This window comes from Chaetodon trifascialis, chromosome 2, assembly GCF_039877785.1.
Source record: "Chaetodon trifascialis isolate fChaTrf1 chromosome 2, fChaTrf1.hap1, whole genome shotgun sequence".
Taxonomy (NCBI): Eukaryota; Metazoa; Chordata; class Actinopteri; order Chaetodontiformes; family Chaetodontidae; genus Chaetodon; species Chaetodon trifascialis.
Genome location: NC_092057.1, coordinates 2,320,613 through 2,342,542, shown reverse-complemented (window position 1 = coordinate 2,342,542; position 21,930 = coordinate 2,320,613). Strand labels below are relative to the sequence as shown.

The 21,930-nt window shown below is 44.5% G+C and overlaps 2 protein-coding genes across 3 annotated transcripts; one reads left to right on the top strand and one right to left on the bottom strand.

The window, feature by feature from the left end:
• Position 1: 1 nt before the first annotated feature.
• Positions 2-2,556, top strand: ubl5 (ubiquitin like 5). The gene is made up of 5 exons (XM_070983890.1): positions 2-203; positions 554-618; positions 1,207-1,290; positions 1,381-1,418; positions 2,228-2,556. Exons 2-5 carry the CDS (start codon positions 563-565, stop codon positions 2,269-2,271), a joined length of 222 nt encoding a protein of 73 aa, XP_070839991.1. The 5' UTR covers positions 2-203; positions 554-562; the 3' UTR covers positions 2,272-2,556.
• Positions 2,557-2,820: 264 nt separating this feature from the next.
• LOC139347828 (proto-oncogene vav-like) lies at positions 2,821-21,769 on the bottom strand. 2 transcript variants are annotated; one of them, XM_070987641.1, is made up of 29 exons: positions 21,634-21,769; positions 21,015-21,127; positions 20,807-20,923; positions 18,183-18,299; positions 15,781-15,839; positions 14,634-14,699; positions 13,159-13,267; positions 12,225-12,320; positions 12,054-12,122; positions 11,854-11,957; positions 11,657-11,756; positions 10,634-10,729; positions 10,457-10,525; positions 10,282-10,368; positions 10,111-10,196; positions 9,878-10,013; positions 9,607-9,716; positions 8,546-8,647; positions 8,359-8,453; positions 7,798-7,820; positions 7,658-7,694; positions 7,316-7,452; positions 5,905-5,970; positions 5,629-5,660; positions 4,541-4,651; positions 3,821-3,908; positions 3,531-3,660; positions 3,133-3,284; positions 2,821-3,045 (listed from the first exon to the last, which is right to left on the bottom strand). In XM_070987641.1, the coding sequence occupies exons 2-29, from the start codon at positions 21,099-21,101 to the stop codon at positions 2,992-2,994; spliced, it is 2,535 nt and encodes an 844-aa protein (XP_070843742.1). In that variant the 5' UTR covers positions 21,102-21,127; positions 21,634-21,769; the 3' UTR covers positions 2,821-2,991. The 2 variants fall into 2 exon arrangements, with proteins under 2 accessions (XP_070843742.1, XP_070843749.1); XM_070987648.1 differs by having other exon boundaries at positions 12,225-12,317.
• Positions 21,770-21,930: the final 161 nt, after the last annotated feature.

The window sequence follows — 21,930 nt, the reverse complement described above, 5'->3', positions numbered from 1 at the left end:
AGTTGTTTTCAGGATCAGATCCGCCTTTCCACGTTTTTCTGCTCTGTCATAGGCTGATTTGGCTGTCAATCATTGTAATGTCCATTTGATTGGTCCAGAGGCGCATACACAAACGAAATCAGCTTTACGATAAGCAGGACGGAGAGTCTTCCAGAAAATTTCAGAGACCGAGGGAAATTTGTTATTCTGTTGTGAATTTCCAGGTAAGAATGTCCCATTTAACACATCTTTGTAATAAACGAAACAATATGTTGTACATTTTTAAGACAGAATTTCAGTTTACGTGTGTTCTTTCTAACATTACGCACATTCGTCGGTACAACATGTAGCCGCTGTGAGCTCGAGCGTATGTTAGCTAACAGTAAACAAAACAACCTGGCTGATTTCAAACTGATTTTAAAGGCTCATTTTCTCCAGTATGTCAGCGTGAATGACCCATATTAGCTAGAGCCTCTAACTATGTTTAGAGGTGTCAGTGCCTTTCGTTAAATGGAGAATGGAGTCGTCTCACGCATAAGTTGTGCTAACAATCTCATTTCCTTTGGCCCGACAGGAACCGAAGATGATCGAGGTGGTTTGCAACGATCGCCTGGGCAAGAAAGTCCGGGTCAAGTGCAAGTATCCTTCACATGAACTGTGGCGATAACGCTAAATAATGCCTCCTGCCACATGTGTAATGTTTGTGTCCACGCACGGCTAACGTTGAGTTAGCTTGAGTTGACTCGAGCTTTATTTATTTTCTTACTTCTTCAGAGCTTAACGTGTAACTGCACTGTTATCAGAGCAGCAAGTCCTCGAGTTTAAGCCTGAAAAACGGTGGGTTTATTCACCGCAAGGCTGCAAATAACGGCTCTGTTAATGAATTATTGATTAACAGTTTGCTCTACAAATATGACAGGTGCACATCACCAATGCGAAATCTTCATATACCTTATTTTATGTGACCAATGCTTAAAAGCCCAAAGATACTGTGTGTGCTATGGTTTAAGACAGAGACAAGAGGCAAATCCTCATGAGTGCACTCTCCATTCATGACATCTTTAATTTGAACAATACACTATAATTCAAGACAGCTTCCTCCAAGTCAACAAACAGATCCTCCCACGTTATAACCCAGGTCGGGCGAGTTGATCCATGCTCTGTTGGCAGATTCAGTCTTTCTTTATGTGAGTGCACGCTGTTTCCTCCTTAACCCCCGTGTTTCAGCTCTGAGGATAGCATTGGAGATCTGAAGAAGCTCATTGCTGCCCAGACAGGAACACGACACGATAAGATCGTATTAAAGAAATGGTAAGATGCCCGTCTGTGCTGCTTAACAGTAACAGTCGTTCCTGTGGCTGTTTTCTGTTAGCTGCTAATGTTCCTGCTCTGTGCCCACAGGTACACCATATTCAAGGACCACGTGACTCTGGGGGACTGTATCCTTTAAACAGTCATTTCAGCTGCTCTCTTACTGTTTGGTACCGATGCTGTAGCACCAGTTTTTATATTTTCACAGATTTCTACTCACCTGTCACACTTGAAAAGTAAGCATCAGATCATTTTAAGTACTAGAAGTCAGTGAATTGTCACACTGAGGATGGGTGTGGGTGGTGGCCTATATATAGCCTTTGCAAGCCAAAAACAAGGAGTGATAATTGTCTATTATGGCAGATACAACAATTAATAATATTGCTGATTGTTTCAACTGTAGAGGGCAATAAATACAGTTTAATACAGTTTTTGAGCGAATTGTCGCTGGCGACATTTCACTGCCATTATAATGATCTTTTTCTCAATGATAACAGGCAGTAATGTCACTAATATAAATACACCTCTCTGTCTGTGACATGATTATACTTGCAGTGCCTTCACAGATGTAATTATTGGCTTTTGAACTAATAATTTAATTTTCCACTTTACCAGCAAATAACGAGCTAATTAATTGCTCTCAGCAGGTCTCAGCAGCAGTGTCTTATATTTATATATTTGCATGTTTAGATGAACTGATCCTTGTACCGGTGGAGATGATGTCATTGAGATAAATATAGGTAAAATACTTACACATTTTTCAAAAATGTGATGTGATTTGTGGATGTTAACAGTAATAATTTCTTTCTATATTATCTTTACATGCTCTGGCTATCTAAAGAAGGTATTTTTCCTGTATGAAAACAGGTTTTACTGATGCTTTTATCACATTAATGGTGATATAAAGAGCTGTTGTACTTAACCATGAGCCCTGCAGATGAAATCCATGATGGAATGAACCTGGAGCTGTACTACCAGTAGATCTGAGGGCTGCCACACGTCAGTGACACACAGACAAACCTCTTCCTCGTTAGACACCCGCACAGATGGAATCGCTCGCAGGAAACCATCACGATCAGACAGCGCAGCTGAAAGAGAGAATGAGTCGAATCTCCAGAGCAGAAAACATGTAGACGTGACATTGATCTCAGTTTAAGCCCATCGTTTCTGCCCACAAATGACGTGAAAGACACATTGTTGTTATTGTTGTTCTATAATTTTTGTTTTGATATTTTGGAATTAAAGCAGACATTTAACTACCTACAAGGCTGGTGCTCATTGCTGTGGTGTCTCATGCAGGAAGAGACTGTAGTTAATTAAACTTATGTTACCTCCACTTCATTTCAAAGTATCTACGGTAACGTGTTCCTCTGCAGAGCTCACTGCAGTACTGCCACTGGTATAGTAGAGTATGTGTTGAATTTCAAGTTGATAATTAATGCCTGTGGTTTTAAAATGAGATGCTCTACCACCACATAAGAGTGTGAAGCTCAAGTGTACACTTTGATATTCAAAAGATATTCATCAGGTCAGCAGAACAAAAGTTTTATTCACATCACTCGACAGTCATTAGATCACAAGTAACAGCACCTCTCACACACAGCCACACTCGTGCATATGGGTTAATGCAACAGATGGAAACCAGGTACCACACAGACCCCGACATGTATAGCAGAGTATGGGACAACACATGGAGCCACATCAGCAGTAGTCAGAGTAATCCTCCTCCACATAGTTGGCTGGAAAGAACCCCACCTGGAAACAGGAGCAGCGCAGGTCAGACAAGACGCCTAAACACCCGTGATGTCTGTTTTTACGTGCTGATGTGTGTCGATTCCTCACCCGGCCGTACACCTCTCCTTTCCACCAACCACTGTGGCCTTTCTTGGAGAGGATCTTGATGGTGTCTCCCTCCTGCAGCGACAGCTCCGAGCGGTCCCTGGCCGAGAAGTCGTACCTGGCCCTCGCCATGCCGAAACTCCTCACGCTGCCTCCTGTCAGACGGGGCAGCACGACAGCATGGACAGGCTTAAAAACATGGCTGGACATCTACGGAAAGGGCTTCTTTTGCTTTCTTGCAACAGTTTGATGAGAAGGTCGACACCACTTTCACATAAGATTGTGGTATTGATCTTCAGCTCTCAGCAAGAAAGTGCATATTATTTCCCAAAATGTCAAACTATTGCTTCAACATGATGATGAGGAGGGGGAGCGTGGGAGGCGACGGAGGCGTGCGGTACCTGGGGTGGTGTTCGGCGTGTTGTTGGACGAGTTGTGTTCCTCTGGTTGTTTGTACGGCGTGCGCAGCGTGGTGTCCACATCCTTGAAGTACTCCTTCAAAGAGTTCTGCTGGTAGAACTGAACCATCTCCTAAAGCAGGAAGAAGAAGAAGAAGAAGAAGAAGAAGAAGAAGAAGAGCATGAGGAACGTGTGACAGATGTTAGATGTGGTTTGAGGGGAAGATTCAGTTTCAGGTACTTCCTCTGGTCAGTGTTATCAGATTGTGGCCGCATGAGGCTGCAAGACTTACGATTAATCCATTGAAGGCTTTCTTCTCGTTGATGCGGAACAGGCCCTCAACAGACGTGATCTTAATGTGTCTGATGTCCATGTTGAACCTGCAAACATAAAGAGGGTAACGGATAAAAGACAGGGAACAATAAAGCAAGTTGTCACAGAGCTCACGAAGAGGTAAACAGTGACGTTGGCAGCGTGTAGTTTGATTGCTGAATGGTGTCGCTGTTCCTCTCAAAAGAAGGAAAACAGACGTTTCCACTTCCACCTGACGATCAGATGGAAGGCTTTCATATGACAGCGGCTTCGCAGGTCGTGTCCTGATCCTTTGTAAAGGAAGCTGCATTTCCCTGCTTTTGAGAGGAAGTGATACCTAAGCTTTGCTCAGATCGTCACTCATTTATAGGTCAAAAGATATTATTTGTGTATGTTAAAACTTGATAAAGTTTGTACACGAGGCACTTTTTCATTTGGGTTACAAACAACCTTGTTTAAATGAATAAATCCCTAAAATATCAGAAAAGAGTGAAAATGTTCCTGCTGAGCTGACGACATTAATTCACTATTAGGGCAAAGAAAAGCAGCAACTCTTTAAAGTTAAGAAGCTGAGACAGAATTTGGGGTGTTTCTGCTTGAAAATGATTTGAACGATTGATCTCTTATCAAATAGTGAATTTTCTGTCAATTAATCGATCACACTTCAGTCACATACAAGATAAGATGAAAGTGAACTTACTTGATGCTGATCGCGTACTCTCCTCCTTCTTTCTGCCGCACCAGGAAGGTTCCATCCGAGCGGGACATCAGCAGGTTCTTGGCGGCGGTTCTGTCCATGTTCCCCGCGTACCTTCAAGCACAGTGACAATCAGAACGTCACGCTTTGCTTAAAGAAAGATGGCGTAACGTTTGAAAGACGAAATAACACAATCGTCAGCACGTTCATGAAGAGGTAACTGACTTTATGACTCTCTTTGCTCGAGCTGCTGCTTTTAATTAATTCATTTTAGTTTGAGCATTTAATCCCAGTTGCAGTAACACTTTACTTTAAATGCCTGTTTATAGGGAGCATACAAGCAGATCCACGCTATAATGTAGTTGTACTGAGCTGTAAGGACATTTTTAAATGTTTATTAACTTCTGTTATGAAGAGATATTTGTTATTATTATTATTATTATTATTATTATTATTATTATTATTATTATCATTATGTTTTACTGCATTGTCTTTCATTATCTGTTTATTCAGCAGCCTCAGAGTTATAGTGAGCAGTAAACCATTTGGTTAAATCTTTATGTACTGATTATAAATGTAAAATAAGTGGGTGCAAACTGTCCAGTTAGTGGTTTTTGGTTTGTTTCATTCCTTTATTTCGGTCATGTTTCATGTTGCCACCAGGTAGAGCCAAAGCAGACCCATTTTCAAATTCTACACCTTGCGACTTAAAGGACAATACCAGTGTTTTTACAAGCTGTTTTTGATTTTATTCATTGTTATTTGCAGCGCTGTCAGGCCTCTGGAGTTCAGACGTGTTTGTTATCACCACAAACTGAACGGCAGAGGACACTGATGACATGATCGCTGACTAAAAACTAAATGGAAACAGTGGTGTGAGCTGCTGGATCCCACCAGCGTCACAGCACAGTGTGACACACCAGCACTTTTCAGTATCTGGTTCTGTTTTTGTGGCCATTGTTTTCTGTCTCAGCTCTGCGCTCTTTCTCTGTCCCTGCTGCAGTGCACTGCAATACAGGAAGAGATGAAGCCATGAGGGTGACAGTGGTTTGGTGAGCAAGCGATTTAACCCAGTTCCTGTTAATACTCACCAGTGGAAGCCAGTCAGGTCAGGGGTCGGCCTCTGGGAAAAGGTGAGATCACATAGAGGTTAGATGTAAGACTCTGCAGCAGTCTGCGGTAAATGAGGTAACTGCTAATGTTGGTTTTCGGGGGTTTCAGTACAGAAAATAGTAGCCAGCCTGTGCGAGCTGACACACCACTGGCCTTAGTGTGCACGTCTTATTTCTCAGGCTTTTGTGGCGTTTTCAGTTCGGTGGATGGTGTCTGCTGTTAGGAGCTTATGTTGGCGGCTGCATCGTACTCACAGAGACGTAGGGCTGAACCTTTTGGCAGGGGAACCATCCCACTTGTCCCGCAGTCAGGTTCCTTCCCTGTGCGACACACACAACAACAAATCACAATAGGTAGACCAAACGGTCGATCTGACATATAAATGAATCACCAGAGCGACATGACAAACCACAACTCCTACGAAGCTGATACTGATCTGAGGCTTGTGTGCAGGGATTATTGAGGAAAACTTGCAAAGCAACGGAAGTGATGAATCAGAGATGAGTGAAGTCATGAGGTGCAATCCCCTGACTCTCTCTGTGTCGAGACTTGTAACAGTCATGAGATCAGTTTGAGAGGAAAGCTACGTTTCTGTAGTAATGCAGTTAAAGGCATTGACTGCATTAACTGCAGCTGCAGAGGAAGATTGGACATCATGGGGTTCAAACTAAGTCTCTCATTTGACATTTCCGCGCTCCTCGGTCCCTCTCGTCCACCGTCCTCTAGGCCATATCAAAGAAGAGCAGACCTGAGAGAGCCTTTTACTGACAACATGGCAGCTGATCGGCCTGATCTGCACCATCACTGCAGTTTCACAACAGAGTGTGAGAAAGACAGATAAAGTGTGACACCCTCAGGTTTTAGATTTCCTGATTCACCATCTGCTCACACGTTTGTGTTAACTGAACAACAACAGGACCACAAACAACTTTCTTCCTGGATGAGAAAGAGTTTTCTTTAATTTCCCTCATTAATTCTTGTTACAGATACAATTAAAGCTTCAGACAGAGCTCAGCTCAGAGAGAGAGGGAGAGTCTCTGTCAGCAAGAAACACGTTTTCATCATTTATCATCATCTCCATTCAGTCACACCTGAGGCGGATAATCCCTGAGCGCCGGGTTCGATATGGTTGCAATTTTCCCTGAAACATTCAGCCTAAAAAATGACCTCCGGTGTTCAGAAGTCCCCATAATCATATTCTGGGTTATTAACTACAGACGCATATAATGAATAAATAACATGAATGCACTCTGGCAGTGGAAATGCTTCCTGATGAGCAGGTGTTTGTTAAACAGGTAACGGGCTACAGAGGGAACACGCTGCTGCTCTGGCACACAGCTGCTGATCCAGCTGTGACCAGCCGCCATCGCCGCGTGCGACGCTTCAGAGGAAAGGAGTCCCTCTAAAAACGCGTCTTCTCGTTTCATTCGGACTCTCCGTGCATCCGCGGCTCAGTGGAATTCAGCCGTTAGCTTTCATTTATTTTCCAAATCAAAATCTGTTCAATGAATCAAAGCTGGCCGGGCACGAGGGAGGAAGAGAGGCGAAAACAGGAAATGAAAAGAGCATCTCACACCTGCACGTCAACCACACAAAACAAGGCTCGAAAACACAATAAAATCAAGCACGAACCCCCCCACCCCCCGTGTGTGGTTTTAACGTTACCTCCCACCACGGCAGGTCGACGTCGGCCCGCGTCAGCTCGATGATGTCACCTCTGGAGAGGTGAAGCGGTTGGCCGAAGCCCACGGGGGGCGGCGGCAAGCCATAATACTCCTGACACACCTCCATCTTAGGAAATCCTGAGACAGAGCGAGGAGGAGGAAGAGGAGACGATGAGATGGGAGGAAGGGATCCGACAGGCAATGAAAGCACTTTCATCCAATCACGTTTTCCTTTTATGAACGATTATTAAGCTGTTCTGGAGAACAATCACGACCACGACAGTCAAAGCTTTCTGAAAGTAAGAAATAGCCTCTTTAAAAACATCATACATGGATTTCTTACCGATGCTGGAATGTCCGGAGGACCTGTGTGTTTTATTCTGGAGGATCAAAAGACAAAAACATTTGAGCAATCGCACCTCAAGTTTGACCATAACCACACAAATCATCACCTCTCTACAGCGTCAGATGACGCAGCCTTACCTTCCTCACAGTGCCAGCATGATCTGCAATTTGAAGACAACACTCAGTGACTGCTCTTACATGCACCAATTATTAATTAAGAAGGCTAATGTTGATTAATATTCCACCATCATTCTTGTTTGCATGCAGCTGATTGTCAGACACGGCCTCCCTCTGTCACTTGTTCCCCCGCCTCCTTGTCAGGTTGCTGTTGTGATATTTGCACAAATCTGAAAACCTGCTGACATCCAAGTGTTTGCTAATGTTTAAAAGCAGGTGTGCTTCTCCTTCTGACCAGGATGTGGGCTTTTCTTTTCTGCGTGCATCTCTAACAGAGCGACTGTAAACAGGCGAGAGGCCGTGTGTTAGAAAGTGAGACGTGTATTCTGCATACATGTCCATAATATCAGCATATCCCACTCGTCTTAATGGGAAAATGTTCCATTTGGAATAAGGTCTAATCTGGAAAATCCAACCTGAACATGCTGTTTACATGACCCACATCAGATTTAGAATAGAATGACAGTGGAATATTAGTGCGCCTGTAAACGTAGTTTGCAGTATTTAAAGACGTACACAGACCTGAGTTTCGGCCGCAGGCAGGAACTCTGCCCAAACACTCTTTATGTGCAGCCATTTTACAGCGCGTGCAGCGATAACCCTGGAAAAATATCCCCCTGTGACAGACAGACAGACGGATTCAGCCTCAGTGGACAAGTTCTTTTTATGAATTGGCGCCAAGAGAGAAACGACTAGCGAGAGGAAGCACCTTAACAGCATGGAGCAGGCCTTGCAGCTGGTGGTGTCGTCGAAGCAGTGCATCTGGAAGTCATGGTTGTTGGCCGCACAGTTCTCTGGACACATATTTGACCTGCAACCATGAAGCACAGCTGTTTTGAGCATGCTGGGTAACAAGCCGTCACAGAGCTGGTTTCCACTGGCAGGTAGTTTGTCCAGACTGCGCCTGAGACTGAGGAGGCTAACAGCAGCAGCAACGCAGCGAAGGTCAGATTGCAAATAACACGTTCAACAAATCACAGGATGTCTGCTGATGAGCTTTGAAGTTAAGCAATCAGCAAATCTGCACCTCAAAACCATCATGACAAGCAGCTACAGCGAAACCTCTCAGGTCAGCGTCGAAAGGAAGAGTTCTGCTTCTCCTGTGAGGTGTTGCACACTATATCATTCACATGGATCATCTTCAATAATAAATCAACTTTAACCTGCAATAACTCTTTGGAGGCAGCAGAAACAAGCAGCGCTAACATGTTTTAACGTTTGATATGTTGAACAAACAGCTGCTTATTTACACATTCAGTAGAAACGCTGCAACATATTCAGTGATTTAAAGTCGTGTTTGTCACCACCGCTCAAAAAAGTCCAAAGTTCACTGTCTTCTAGCTCCTGAGGGAAACATCTGACTCTCAGAGGCTAAACGCTGCACTCTGAGGTCTCTGCCTGCTGTGTGCTGCTGGGCTGGTCGTATACAGACGGTTTCTATCGATGTGAAAATGACGGTAAGAGTGAGGATGAACCGCTAAAATCAAACCAGAACAGTTACCTGAGAGATGCTATAAAGCCCGCTGTGAGTTTCTCACTACAGGCGACTCATTTCACATCATACGTACCCACAAACATTGATCACAGCTGCTTTAATTTCTGCCCAACTTCAGCATTATCAATCAAGCTGCTGCATGAAATCACTACACTACTGCAAACAGCACCCTGTCACTCTAACGTCTGCTGTGTTTCCATGTTTACAGTGTGTGTGTGTGTGTGTCAGAGTGTGTGTGTGTGTGTGTGTGTGTGTGTGTGTGTGCGATAACTCACAGAGCCATCTCAAACTGCTCCAGCCATTTCTTCTTCAGCTCTCTGGTTTTGAAGAATAAATCGTACCCACACCTCCCATAGCAGTCCAGCAGGAGGAACGAATAGGACCACTGTTCACACACACACACACACACACACACACACACACACACACACACACACACACACACACACACACACACACACACACACACACACACACACGCACGCACACAGTTAGCTGACAGATGTACTGTCTTCTATAACTGGTGCTACAGAGCAACACAAAGACCTTCTTATTGTCCTTTTCTCCTGCGGTCTCGTCTCGTATCTGGTAGTTCTGTAGTTCTATGAGCTCCTTCAGCTCAAAGGTCTCTCCGCTCTTCTTCTTGCACACGAACATGGCCTTATCGAAGAGGAAGGCATACCTGAGGAAGAGCCAAACATGCACAGATACAGCCCGCGGTCAGGTGCGTACGTGGCATTAACACAGGAAAAATACGGCGAGGCGTGAACGACACACACCTGTCCTGTTTGGACCTCTTCTCCGGGCTGCAGATCTTCAGCTCACCGTCGATCTTGGGGCGACCGTAAAGAGCCAGAGACTGAATCTAAAGAGCAGAGGAGGGTGAGGATGAGCGAAGGAACACGATATATGAGCCAGAACAGCCTAAAGAGTCAAACATGTGACCTCACCATGTTTTCTATGGACAGCTGGAAGGTGGTGATCTGTCTGATGATCTCGTTGTCTCGTTTCACCTCGTTCACACTCTGCGCCAAGTCCTGGAAACACACACACACACACGGACGAATCAATGCATGTTTCCTTATCGTGAGGCGGCGACTGACATAAACACACATTCACACTCACTCTCATGGCGTCGAGAGCTGTGCGGAGGTTCTCTTTGTCTGCGGGGTCGGTGGTGTGCTTCACCAGCTCCTGCAGGCACAAACTGACAGATTATACACTAACTGGAAAAACGCACACACATGGGCATAATGCAGCTACACACACGCAGATAAAACACACACACCTGTACAAACATACCTGTAACAGCAGGTGATATTTGAGGACTCTCTGCATAGGGACCATGAGCAGATCTCTGAGAGAAAAACGCCCACTGTTTGCCCTGTTTGAACACTCCTGAGAGAGAGAGAGAGAGAGAGAGAGAGAGAGAGAGAGAGAGAGAGAGAGAGAGAGAGAGAGAGAGAGAGAGAGAGAGAGAGAGAGAGAGAGAGAAGGAAGTGAAGGTCTGCAGTAAACCAAAGATGGTTTCAGAGGATGTTGGGTGGCAGAGTCAACCTTCCCACCAGTTACCCTCACGGACAAAAGCAGCACCGAAACAAGAAATTACCCTTTGGCAAAGAAAGCTTTTCCTATGTAGACCTTCATTATAAATGTGTGTGACGCTGCTGACAGGACACCTCAAACAGCTCAACGTAGGGTCAAAGGACAGAGGCCAGGAGACACGGAGGCTGAAGTAAGAGACAGTGAAACACACCAGTGTGTCCCTGTGGTTAGTGCTTTCATGGCCGCTCCCCCAGTCCTTCATGCTGCTGAATTCTTCTCTTGGAGCGCAGATCACGGATGTATTTTTAGAAAGGACGCCGTGTTCAAAGATTACGTCCATTTGTTATGATGAAAGTTGCTCATCCGGCACATATGCCAGAAAAAATGTCTCTTCCTGGTTTGTTTTTAGATTCTGTTTCTTCCCCACAGACACATTTCACCATTTCATAAGATTAATAAAGACCTTCTGTCCCAGTTAAGGTGACCTGTCAGATATTTTTTTGTTGTTCTTTCCACTGGGACAGACTGGCAGCAGGACTGACTCACACAGAGGATCCAGCTCCCTCAGTACAGAAGAACCAGTAGGATCCAGTAAAAGTGGCCCGCTACATGATCTCTGACCAGCTTCTCACTGCTGAACAACGCTTACAGTGTTCAGCTGGGCCAAGTCTGATTTAAAACCTTAAACTTTGAACCTTAAAATGATCCAAAACGACTTCATGTTCAGTGCAAAGTCACACACCCCCCGTGCTTCTGTCCCAGCGTGTGTGTCCTCCTCACCTCCAGTTTCATTTTGATATCCTCTCTCGTACTCGAAAGCTTGTCCAGATGTTTCGTCGCCGTTTCCACCTGACTGCAGTAACGACCGTACAGTAAGAGCCTGGGGGGGGGGACATGAGCACATTATAACATGCATGTACAGTATGACAGAAACATGTGTGTGTGTGTGTGTGTGTGTGTGTGTGTGTGTTGCGTACCTCTCCTTGTAGCTCAGAAACACCTGGTACAGGTTCTTGGCTCCACAGTGTAGGATGGAAGTCCGGACCTCCTCCAACAAACTGCGATGTGTGTTGGCCAAATCCTACAAACGCATGTGTGCAGAGGACACGCAAACAAGGTGAATGCATGAAAGTAAACCTGTACGTGTGAGCAGGTGCGCAGGTGATCTCTGCCGTACCTCTATGTTGATGAAGATACTCTCAATGTCCTGAGCCTGGAGAAACTTTTCGAGAGGCTTCATAAAGTGCTGCAGAGAACGGAAAGCAAGGCCGTTACTGTCTCTGTAAGGAGAAATGTCTGCCTGCGTGTGTGTGTATGAGTGTGTCTTCCATTGAAAAGGTGTGCTCACCTGTAATATAGATTCCAGTGTGTCGGAGTATTTCTCTTCTGTCTGTCGGATCTCCTGCAAGCAGCACTCTCGTTTGTCGACTCCAGTCTTCTGCTGCTGCATAAACACACACAGACCAGAGGACATTTTCAAAGGACGTTTTGTCCGCTGTGTGTTTTCTTTTTAATCTTAATCTGCACAATCTGTTTTCTGTGGTGCTGAACACTAAAGGCAGATCTGTCCTAAGCCTCTTCCCCCCCTCCACTGTCCAGCGCTTCACTGGTCGTTAAATGTTTTTAATTGATGCTTTTTTTTGGTTGTTTTTGGTCTATTTGTCTCACACAGACCAGAATGGAAACAACTATTTGTCAAAAATGGAAACGGGCTGCAGTTCTACAGCAGGGATTTTAATTTCAGTGCCAATTTTGCATTTCTACTCTCTTGAGGTGCCGTTAATGTCTGACTCCTGCTCCTCTGAGGCTTCATTTGCACCAGCTCTCGCAGCGTCTCGTGACCAGATGGTGGCTTTATGAATTATGTAGCTGGGTGACATTTACACATAATGCCTCTCCTGGATGGAGCTGCTCTCTGAAGTCATCTGTTAATGTAGCTCCTGTCTCAAACGGAGACACACCTGACTGCACAGCTCTAAGTGGTTTGGGTCAGTGGTTCCTGGGGGTCACCGTGGACGTGAAATCAGTAGTTACCACTTTTCTTGGGTCTACATATTCTGCTATTCTGTTCTCTGTGTCACAGTGACTTATCTCCACTGAGTGAAGCAGTACTGAAAAACACATGTTGTGTGAAACACGAGCACAGAGGAGGGCTTCGTCCCGAGCATGTGAATGTCGCTGTTAAGGGATGTGAGGCTGCGTGATCGCTGTTCAGGACATGACTTTGTGACAACTAGCCAGATTTCAGGTTTGAGGTGTTGTGTTGTGTTGGCTCCTCTCACAGCTTCAGGTGGCTCTTCCGTCCTCATCAAGTCTTCATAGATCTCGTCTCCTTCGTTCTCCTCGTCCTCCACGAAGTCGTACAAGTCGTCATCCTCGTCCACTGTGTCGCTGATGCACACGACACATACACACAGCACTGTTAGCATCATTATATGTGTTCAGTCTTCATTACGGTCTGTAGAAAGCATCACTGTTTCACTCTACAGAGAGGTCAGAGGTCAAGCACCTGTGCACAGCAGGTGGTGGGTTCAATGTGCTGTTTAAGGACACCAGCAGGATCGATACCTGAATCATTCTGTTCTCTTTTCCACAGGTTTCAGCTGAAATCACTACATGTGTGCTTTCTGAGATTACCACAGAATGGTGAAGAGTGTGTGTGGTCATGTTTGAATTTAAAATGACTGAACTTTTTGCTTCTTCACATGAGGTTAGTTTTCTTAGGAGCAAATCCGCTCAAATGCTAAAATAGACGTATTTACCAAAGTCACGTACACTGGAATAAGATATTTCTCTGCTTATTCTGACTTTGACGCAGCAACACGTTTCCAACACGTTGTGACAGGAGCAACAAAAGACTGAGAAAGAGGTGGAACGCTCCAGAAACACCTGTTCGGATCATTCCACAGGTAAACAGGCTCATTAACAGGTGAGAGGATCATGATTGGGTATGAAAGGAGCGTCCTGGAAAGACTCAGTTGTTCATAGAGAATGGAGCGAGTTCACCAATTTGTGAACACATGACTGGATGATGTTACTGCATGGGCTCAGGAACACTTTGTAAAACTGTCAGAAACACAGTTTGTTTGTATTTGTTGTTTGCATTCTGTCTTTATTAATGTCCTACACACAGTCCTCACTTTGTTGGAATCAAGGCTGTAAAAGTAATGTTCTGTGTATTAATATCTGGAGCTCATCTTGCCAAAAACCTCCTAATTTGATTCTACAAACTTAATTCAATCGCTTTCAAGTGCTTAAGATTTCATTACCAGTAAATCAGATAAATGTGAAAGTGCTTCTCAGAAAAGGTCAAAGAGCTGCATCATTAAATTCGTTTTGGGAGGAGATGATTATTCCAAAGACTCTTCAGTCTCTTCATGCCTCATGTTGCTCTAAAGGCCGTTTGGCATGGGAGCGTCACAGTAAACCACATTATTATTATTATCAGCATTAGTTTTCTTTAGTAAACTTGAGGAAATGCTGCTTTGTATTTTTATTTGTGTTTTGCATTTATTTGTATCTTTACACTTGGCATGAACTTTGTATGCAAAGTGTGTGCATGTACCGACTGTGTTGTTGTTGTTATGAACAAACACTGACAGTGGACTCCACTGCTCGTACTGGGAAGGATGAATCACTGGTGTAACCACGTACAGGAACAGACCAAAGGGAGATCTGTAACTCATCTGTGTTTCAAAGCGTTTTAAGATACAAAACAATGAAGCAGTGTTTTAACATCATGGAGAAAAAGGCTCACTCTATCTGGTCGGACAGGCTGCTGTAGGTCTCATCATCAGCGGTGCATCCCTCCAGAGGAAAAGGCCTGGAGGAGAGGAAAGTGTGTGTGTGAGTGTGTGTTTGTAGGTCATGGTGGTCGAGAAAGAGTGCAGGGGGAACGACGAAACACAGCCCTTCACATGCGCTGCTCCTTCACATCCACACGGTGGAGGTCAGACATGCTGCTTGAATGTTATTTTCCCAAAGTCAATAACCAGTTTCAGACGAGCGCTTTGAGACTGAACATCCTTCATCTCTCGCAGGAGGCGACACCTCTGCTCTACTCAGCTTTAACGATGATCAGATTCCTCCATACCATTTCTATCACGTCCAGATACTAAGAAGAACTCTTAAACTCTTTTAAACCAGCAGATCTTTACCACCTAACACACATAAGCAGCACACACACATTTAACGAAGGCTTCATTACTCACTGTGCGCGGACAGTGTGTGTGTGTCACAGTGTTTATTTATGTATTTGTCATCTGTAACTCCTCCTGTGGGCGGAGGCGGAGGCTGGTGTATGAACAGATAATGATCATAGTACAGCAGTGGTGGAAAGGAACTGAAGTCATTTATTAAAGTACTGTAGTGAAGTACAGCCTTGAGGTATTTTACCAGAGTATTTCCATTTTTCGACTACATTTTGAGGGCAAACTGTACAAACATTCATTTTGGCTGCTTTTACTAGTTGCTTTACATATTATGATTATCAATACAAAATCCAAACAACTAATAAATGATCAATAAACTATGTATTTTTACAAATTAAGCCAATGAGCAGTACATGAAGCAGCTGAAAGTAGCTCCTTGTTTACCAGCTGCAATATTAACGATGCTTCAGTGTTAATGCATCAAGAACTGAAGTCCAATAATCCAAAGTATTTCTTATAGTACTTAAAGTATATTTTAATGCCAATACTTGCTGTGATACTTTTATCTAAGTCTTTGATCTGAGTATTCTTCCACCACTGCAATACAGTAAAATACAGCTGTAATAATACAGAACGCCATCACAGGAGACGTTACAATACAACTACATACAAATACATCACAGTGTGTAATTATGTTTTAATGTTTGTGGGGCATTAACACTTAGATTTCGTAACAGGAAGGAAATGACTTACTGCAGTCCTCTTTGTACAGCAACGGATGAATGAGACAGGGTGGACAAAGTGTGTATGACCTGCCACACACACACACACACACACACACACACACACACACACACACGCACAGGTATGTTAGCAGCACAGAGAAAGAGCTGACTGACTCTGAGTCGGTTTCACTCTCATTGGATCAGTTTGACTGAGAAGTGCAGCATCATCATCATCATCATCATCATCATCATCATCATCATCATCATCATCATCATCATCATCTGTATTTTCGGTCACACAGCCGTCCAAAGGACTGTTCGCTCTCTCTGATTAGGCAGCGGCAGGAGTCAGAGTGCTCAAATGTGTCTCATCTGGATTCATGTGTTTTACGTGTTAATCTTTTAGAACGATGATACAAGCAGGAAAATAACAGACGTTAAGTTCCTCGGATTTAATTTTCATTTTATTCCAAAATCACCTCTGACTTCTGCTGCTCAAACTTTCTCTCACAGTGAGAAACAGAAAAATTCAAAGGCTGCCTCCCTGAGTTCTGCACTTTCTTTCAGAGACAAATAAAAAGGTGAGCCTGCCATAAAGCTTCTGCTGATATAAAATATACATCCTGTCCAGATAAAGGCTGCGCTCTCAGTCAGCTCTGCTGCTTTACTGTCTGAGTCAGGAGGAAAGACGTAACAAGAAGTGAAAGTCTGAGGATAAAAAAACACGTGAACAGACTGATTAACAGCTCTCCTGCCACATAAGAGCCTTTTTCAGACAGACTTTAAAGAAAAAATGAGACATTTTGGGAAATAAGCACAGTCACTTTCACAGGACGGGCCTGGTGCTACCAACAGGTGAGAAAATCCACCTGTCAGCACCCGAAGCTCACTTATCACACATTATGTGTTATTTGTTTAATCCATACATTAATGACACATAACTGGTAAATCTGCAGGCCTTACTGGTGCTGGTAGGTGGACTCTGTCCGCTGTGGACAGAGCCTCGCTGTAACCCAGCTGTGTCCAGCTAAGCTAAGCTAACCGGCTGCTGCTTGTAAATTCTTATCTGCTGCACAGACGAGACGAAGTATAAATCTTTTCATGTAAGTCAGAGCGGGGGAGTGAACTGCTGAACTGTTGTTTTATCAGTATTAAACACCAAACTACACAGATACTGAGATTAAAATAGAGCTCAAGCTTTTTATTTGTCTCATGGGGACAGAAAAGAGGAACCACTGTTCCAGCTCTGTTTACTCTGAGGCCAGTACAGCGAGCAAAACCCTGAATCACCAAAACACACACTATCCCGACACCAGCAGTGTGAAACGATCAGCTGTGGACAGTAACAAAATATTAAAATTTACTCAAGCACGAACTTCAGCACAGTTTCGAGGTTTCTGTGCTGGACTTTTCTGCTCCTTCATACTTCTTCCTCCCTACATTTCAGAGGAAAATACTGCACTTTGTACTCTTTATTTCTCTTTATTTCACAGCTGCAGACTTGGTTGCTTTTCTGATCTGACATTGAAAATCGTACATTAAGCTTAGAAAATACAAAACACAGAGAATAAACCAATGATTCCCAGTCTTTTTGGTTCGTGACAACACAGCAGTGCGTAGCTGGGTTCAGATGTCTGTGTGCTGTTAGCGAGAGCTAAACTTCTGAAAGCCGTTTCAGGCTCAAATAAGAAAAACAAAGATTAGAGAAAATGAAAACGACTTTGCAAAGCAGAACTTTGTTTTTCGTCTTTTTCTTTGGAGGGGGCCAAACCCACCGGTTGGGAAACATGACTAAAATACTCCACTGTGACCGTGAGTGGATTTTTAAATGCAGGACTTTAACTTGTAATGGGAAACTTTCAGTGTGGTGTTACTTTTCTTTTAAAAGGACACTCCTTCCATCACTGCGACACCTCGTCTGAGTGCTGGATGTGTTTTATTGCACTGGCTGATTGACTGGAAGCAGGAGAAGTGAAACAAGAAGCCGAGTGACCGTAACACTGTAAACTAAATAAAAAGATAAATACTGTAAAAGGATACCACAGTGAGGCTGAGGTCCACCTCCTGCTGACTCATTTTGTTCTTAAAGGCGCTGCTTCCTCTTACTTTGTACATAAAAATCAAACGAGCGCACATTTCGAATCTTCTCGCGTTCACACTGAAGTGCTGCGGCTGCACTGCATTGAAAGTGAAAGAGAATTGTGAAATACTGAATTCATTTGTTCACCGCTTCAATTAAAAAAAAATCACCAAAGTGCTTCCTGTCAGGGGTATGTGGGTGTCTGCAAGCTGCAGTGAGGAGTCAGGGCTCTGTTCACGCCTCTGAATTGTAGCACAATGTGTTTCCCTCAGCCAGTTCGTCATTACCACACTGTATGATCTAGATAGATAGACAGATAGACAGATCGACAGATGTGGTGTGAATTGTACCTTTGCGAAGTCTCGAACGTCGAACAGGTCAAAGGCCTCGAACAGTTCACTCTTTCTGAGATGAAACCTCTCCTGACAAACTCCCAGAAACTTGCGGATATTCTTCAGGCACAGGAACTGAAAACAAACAAACACAAACATTCGTTAACTTGAGTTAATTAGCTGATGAACAGAACATTGATCAATTGTGATAACCACGCCAGCAGTTCTGTGAGGCTGAATCTGTGCTAACATCAGCATGCTAACATGAGCAGAAAGACAACGTTGATTATGTTTTAATATTAAATATGCTCACCCTTCGTTCTAACATTGCCATGTGACACGGAAATATGTCATTAATTTTGCTTATGTATTGGATAAAGTGCATTTTTGACCTGATCATGGCGCTAAATGAAAAGTCGGGATCACTAAAGCCAGAACAATTCATCCTGAGGGGGACGTGAACATCTGTTCAACAGCTGGTGAGACAGCAGGATTGATCGACTGGGAACCCAAAATATCTCAAAGTAGATGATGAGATATTTCACAGAAAACTCTGACTTGAGTTTAGGAGATCGCTGAAGTCTGCAGGACTCATCCTGTGGCGACCATGAACGTCTGCAGAAAAGATCAGACAGCTGTCAAGATATTTCAGTCTGGGCTGACTGACGCTGCCTTCCCTACAGCTGCTAGCACGGCTAAAAACGACATGACCGAGAACCACAGCAGCACATGTGGTGAGATACACCATAAACACAAACAAGCGAGTACGACAGTCGCCAGCGTTCAGCAGCGTCTGTCAATTCATCGCTGAACGTCACGTTGGCACTGCTGTTCACCTAACGGGCAGATTCTTTAACTTTCTAGGGTTCAGCGTCGCACAAGCACTAAAAAACTCCACCGACTGCTGTTCAGTCACACGGACCACATGAGCAGCAACGTAAGACACACGTGGAGACGTGCGATGCTCAAAGCTGCAGCGCGCAGGGCAGACGCTTACCGCTCGGATAGAACCACAGAGTGACTGACATGGTGGTCAGACGTACGCCGTTTACACAACTTCCTGAACCAGCTGCTCTCTCTCGCTCGCTCGCTCGCTCGCTCGCTGTGTGTCTGTCTGCTCAGCAGTGGGAAATGTGGAACTCTAATTTCAGAAAAGGGGAAACGCTGAGTTGTAACTGATACTGCTGCACACATCGCATCACTCATACGTCCTCGCAGCAGCAACAGGAAAGATACTCTTTACTTGTGTAATGCCGTCAGGTGTGTGTGTGTGTGTGTGTGCGTGTGCGTGTGCGTGTGTGTGTGCGTACACATGTCTGAGTGGACTCCCATCTTCTGCTAATCTCCGGATGTTTCTTAAGCACTCTTGACCTCATAGGATTTCCCAGAGTTTCACATGCACGTGTCGAAGCACTTGAACTCACGATCACACGTTTAAGACGACATCACGGTGGATCCTGTCAGATGTGATTCAAGGACTTCCCTCGAGACGTTCGGGCCAATCACAGGAGAGCTCGTCTCCTTCACTCTCTCCTTATCTGTCTTTCTCATGTCCTTATCTCAAATTTTGTGAATTTGCTTTTCTTACTTCTCCCAGACTACGTGTGTTTTCAATCCAGTCCACTTGTGCGCTCGTTTATTAGCTGGCATGATATCCCAAAAACTTCAGGCCATGACCAAACAAGACATCTGTTTCCGGGTGGATCCAGATCCAGATGAACCCAAGATTTCTGAGAGGAGCAGTCTGACATTTTGGGAAATAAGCTTATTCGGTTTCTTGCTGAGTTAGATGAGAAGATCGATGCCTCTCTCACGCTGTGAAGTAAAGATGTTGGAGCTAGCTGCCAGTTAGCTTAGCTTAACACAAAGTCTGGGAACAGGGGAAAACAGCTAGCCTGTTTATGTCCAAAATTCACAATTTTGAATGTCTTGGCTGAGAGTAGCTGCGAAACAGACAAACCAAAACCAGCACATAGCACAGAAAGTTACTGCTCATAGCCAAGAAACAGTCCGCATATAACAGGAAACATACGACAGACATAATGTGTAAATTAGTAAGCTTTCAAGGTCCTGGTAGGACCTTGAGTCAGGCTAGCTGCTTGTTTACACTCTTTACATTATGCTAAGCTAGCTAAGTTAGCCTGCTGCTAGCTCTAGCATCATGAGTCATGTATTACTAAGTCATTTTTCCTGAATTTCAAAATGTGTCAGACAAAACCCATCTGCCACTGTTGTGAGGAAACTTTAATCCTGCTTCTTACACAAACCCACAGAATTTCAAGAATTGGATTGAATCACTTATCATTCATGATTTTAGTCTTATTCTGTCTTCTGTCAAAATAGTGACTAAAAACTCTCCAAACGAGTTGATTTATATTGAAAACTTATTGACAAAATGTCATCTTTTCTTCAGAAAAGGAGACTTTTAGGGTTCAGTGGCAGTTTTCTTCCTCCTCATCTCTATCGTCCCCTCCTCTCTCTACGCATGCCCCTCCGATGCGGACAGATATAGATCGCAGCATTTTCCTATCAGATGGCCTCTGGGCTTCAGTGCTGCCTCCTGGTTGCTATGGAAATGACCTATGGAAATAGAGCAGGAAAAGTTGTGTGTGCGTGAGTGTGTGTGTGTGTGTGTGTGTTACCTGGGACATTTGCGGGCGCAGGTTGATCTCTCTCAGGTTCACGGCCTGAGGCAGCAGGTTGTTGAGCAACTGGCAGAGCAGCACGCCATCTCTCAGAGCCTGAGCCAGGTCACACACCTGCCACAGCGCACACACACAATTAAACTGAGGGACCAAGACTAGGTGTGTGTGTCCATGTGCAGAACTTTGTGTGAACCAGCTGATTTACCTGCGCGCCCTCCCATGTGACCCGGTGGTTATCAGGAAGAACTCGACACTCAATCAACCACAGCGCACACTGCCGCCACAACTCCATCTTTGTTTTCTTGAACAATAGGCAGACTGATAGATAAATGGACAGACAGACAGACGGACGGGATGTGAGATGATGTTCAGTAACCACAGATCCCTCACAGCTGCTCTGTACAGCACAGTAAAGCAGTCAGATTCGAAGGTAACGCTCTCCTCACACTCAGAGACCAGTGCGCTTCACAAGCAGCCGAGCACAGCTGGAGTTCACCCTGAGCAGAAACTAAAGGTATTCTGACTTCACGCATCGAAAATCTGCTTGACTTCTGCTCTTGCATCACACAAATAAAGTAGCGCTGAAGCTGACTTTGTCACAGCTGAACTTCTCCTCTCAGTGAACTAAATCGTGGATGTGGATTGTTCGAGGTCGCCCAGCCTGAGCCTACAGCGGACACTGATCTCACTCCGTCCTCGCTCAGCATCAACGCGGCCTTCCTCCAGCTCAGAAAAATAACAACAAAAGCCACTGCTCCAGCAGAAAACTTCACAATTTCCTAACTGCATATCAATGTAGGATGAGCGTTACAGTCGGCTCTCACCTTCAGTTTCTGCTGGCAGTTCCGCGTCTTCTTTCTCGATGTTCGCCTCCCCGCCTTCCTTTCATTATCTCATTGTCAGACTTCAGTGCTCTCGTTCTGCCTTTCTTCCGTGGTAGGTGTTCTGCAGAGCTGCACTGTGTCGAAGGCTTTTAACTTCATCCCGCAACTTCCTTTTTCCTCTGACGCACCCTCTCGCAGTCGCATTCACACTCACAGACGCACACACACTCACACATGCATACACACAGAGCTGCTGCTGCTCTGACTGGTGCAAGTTGATAAAACCAGTGTGATATT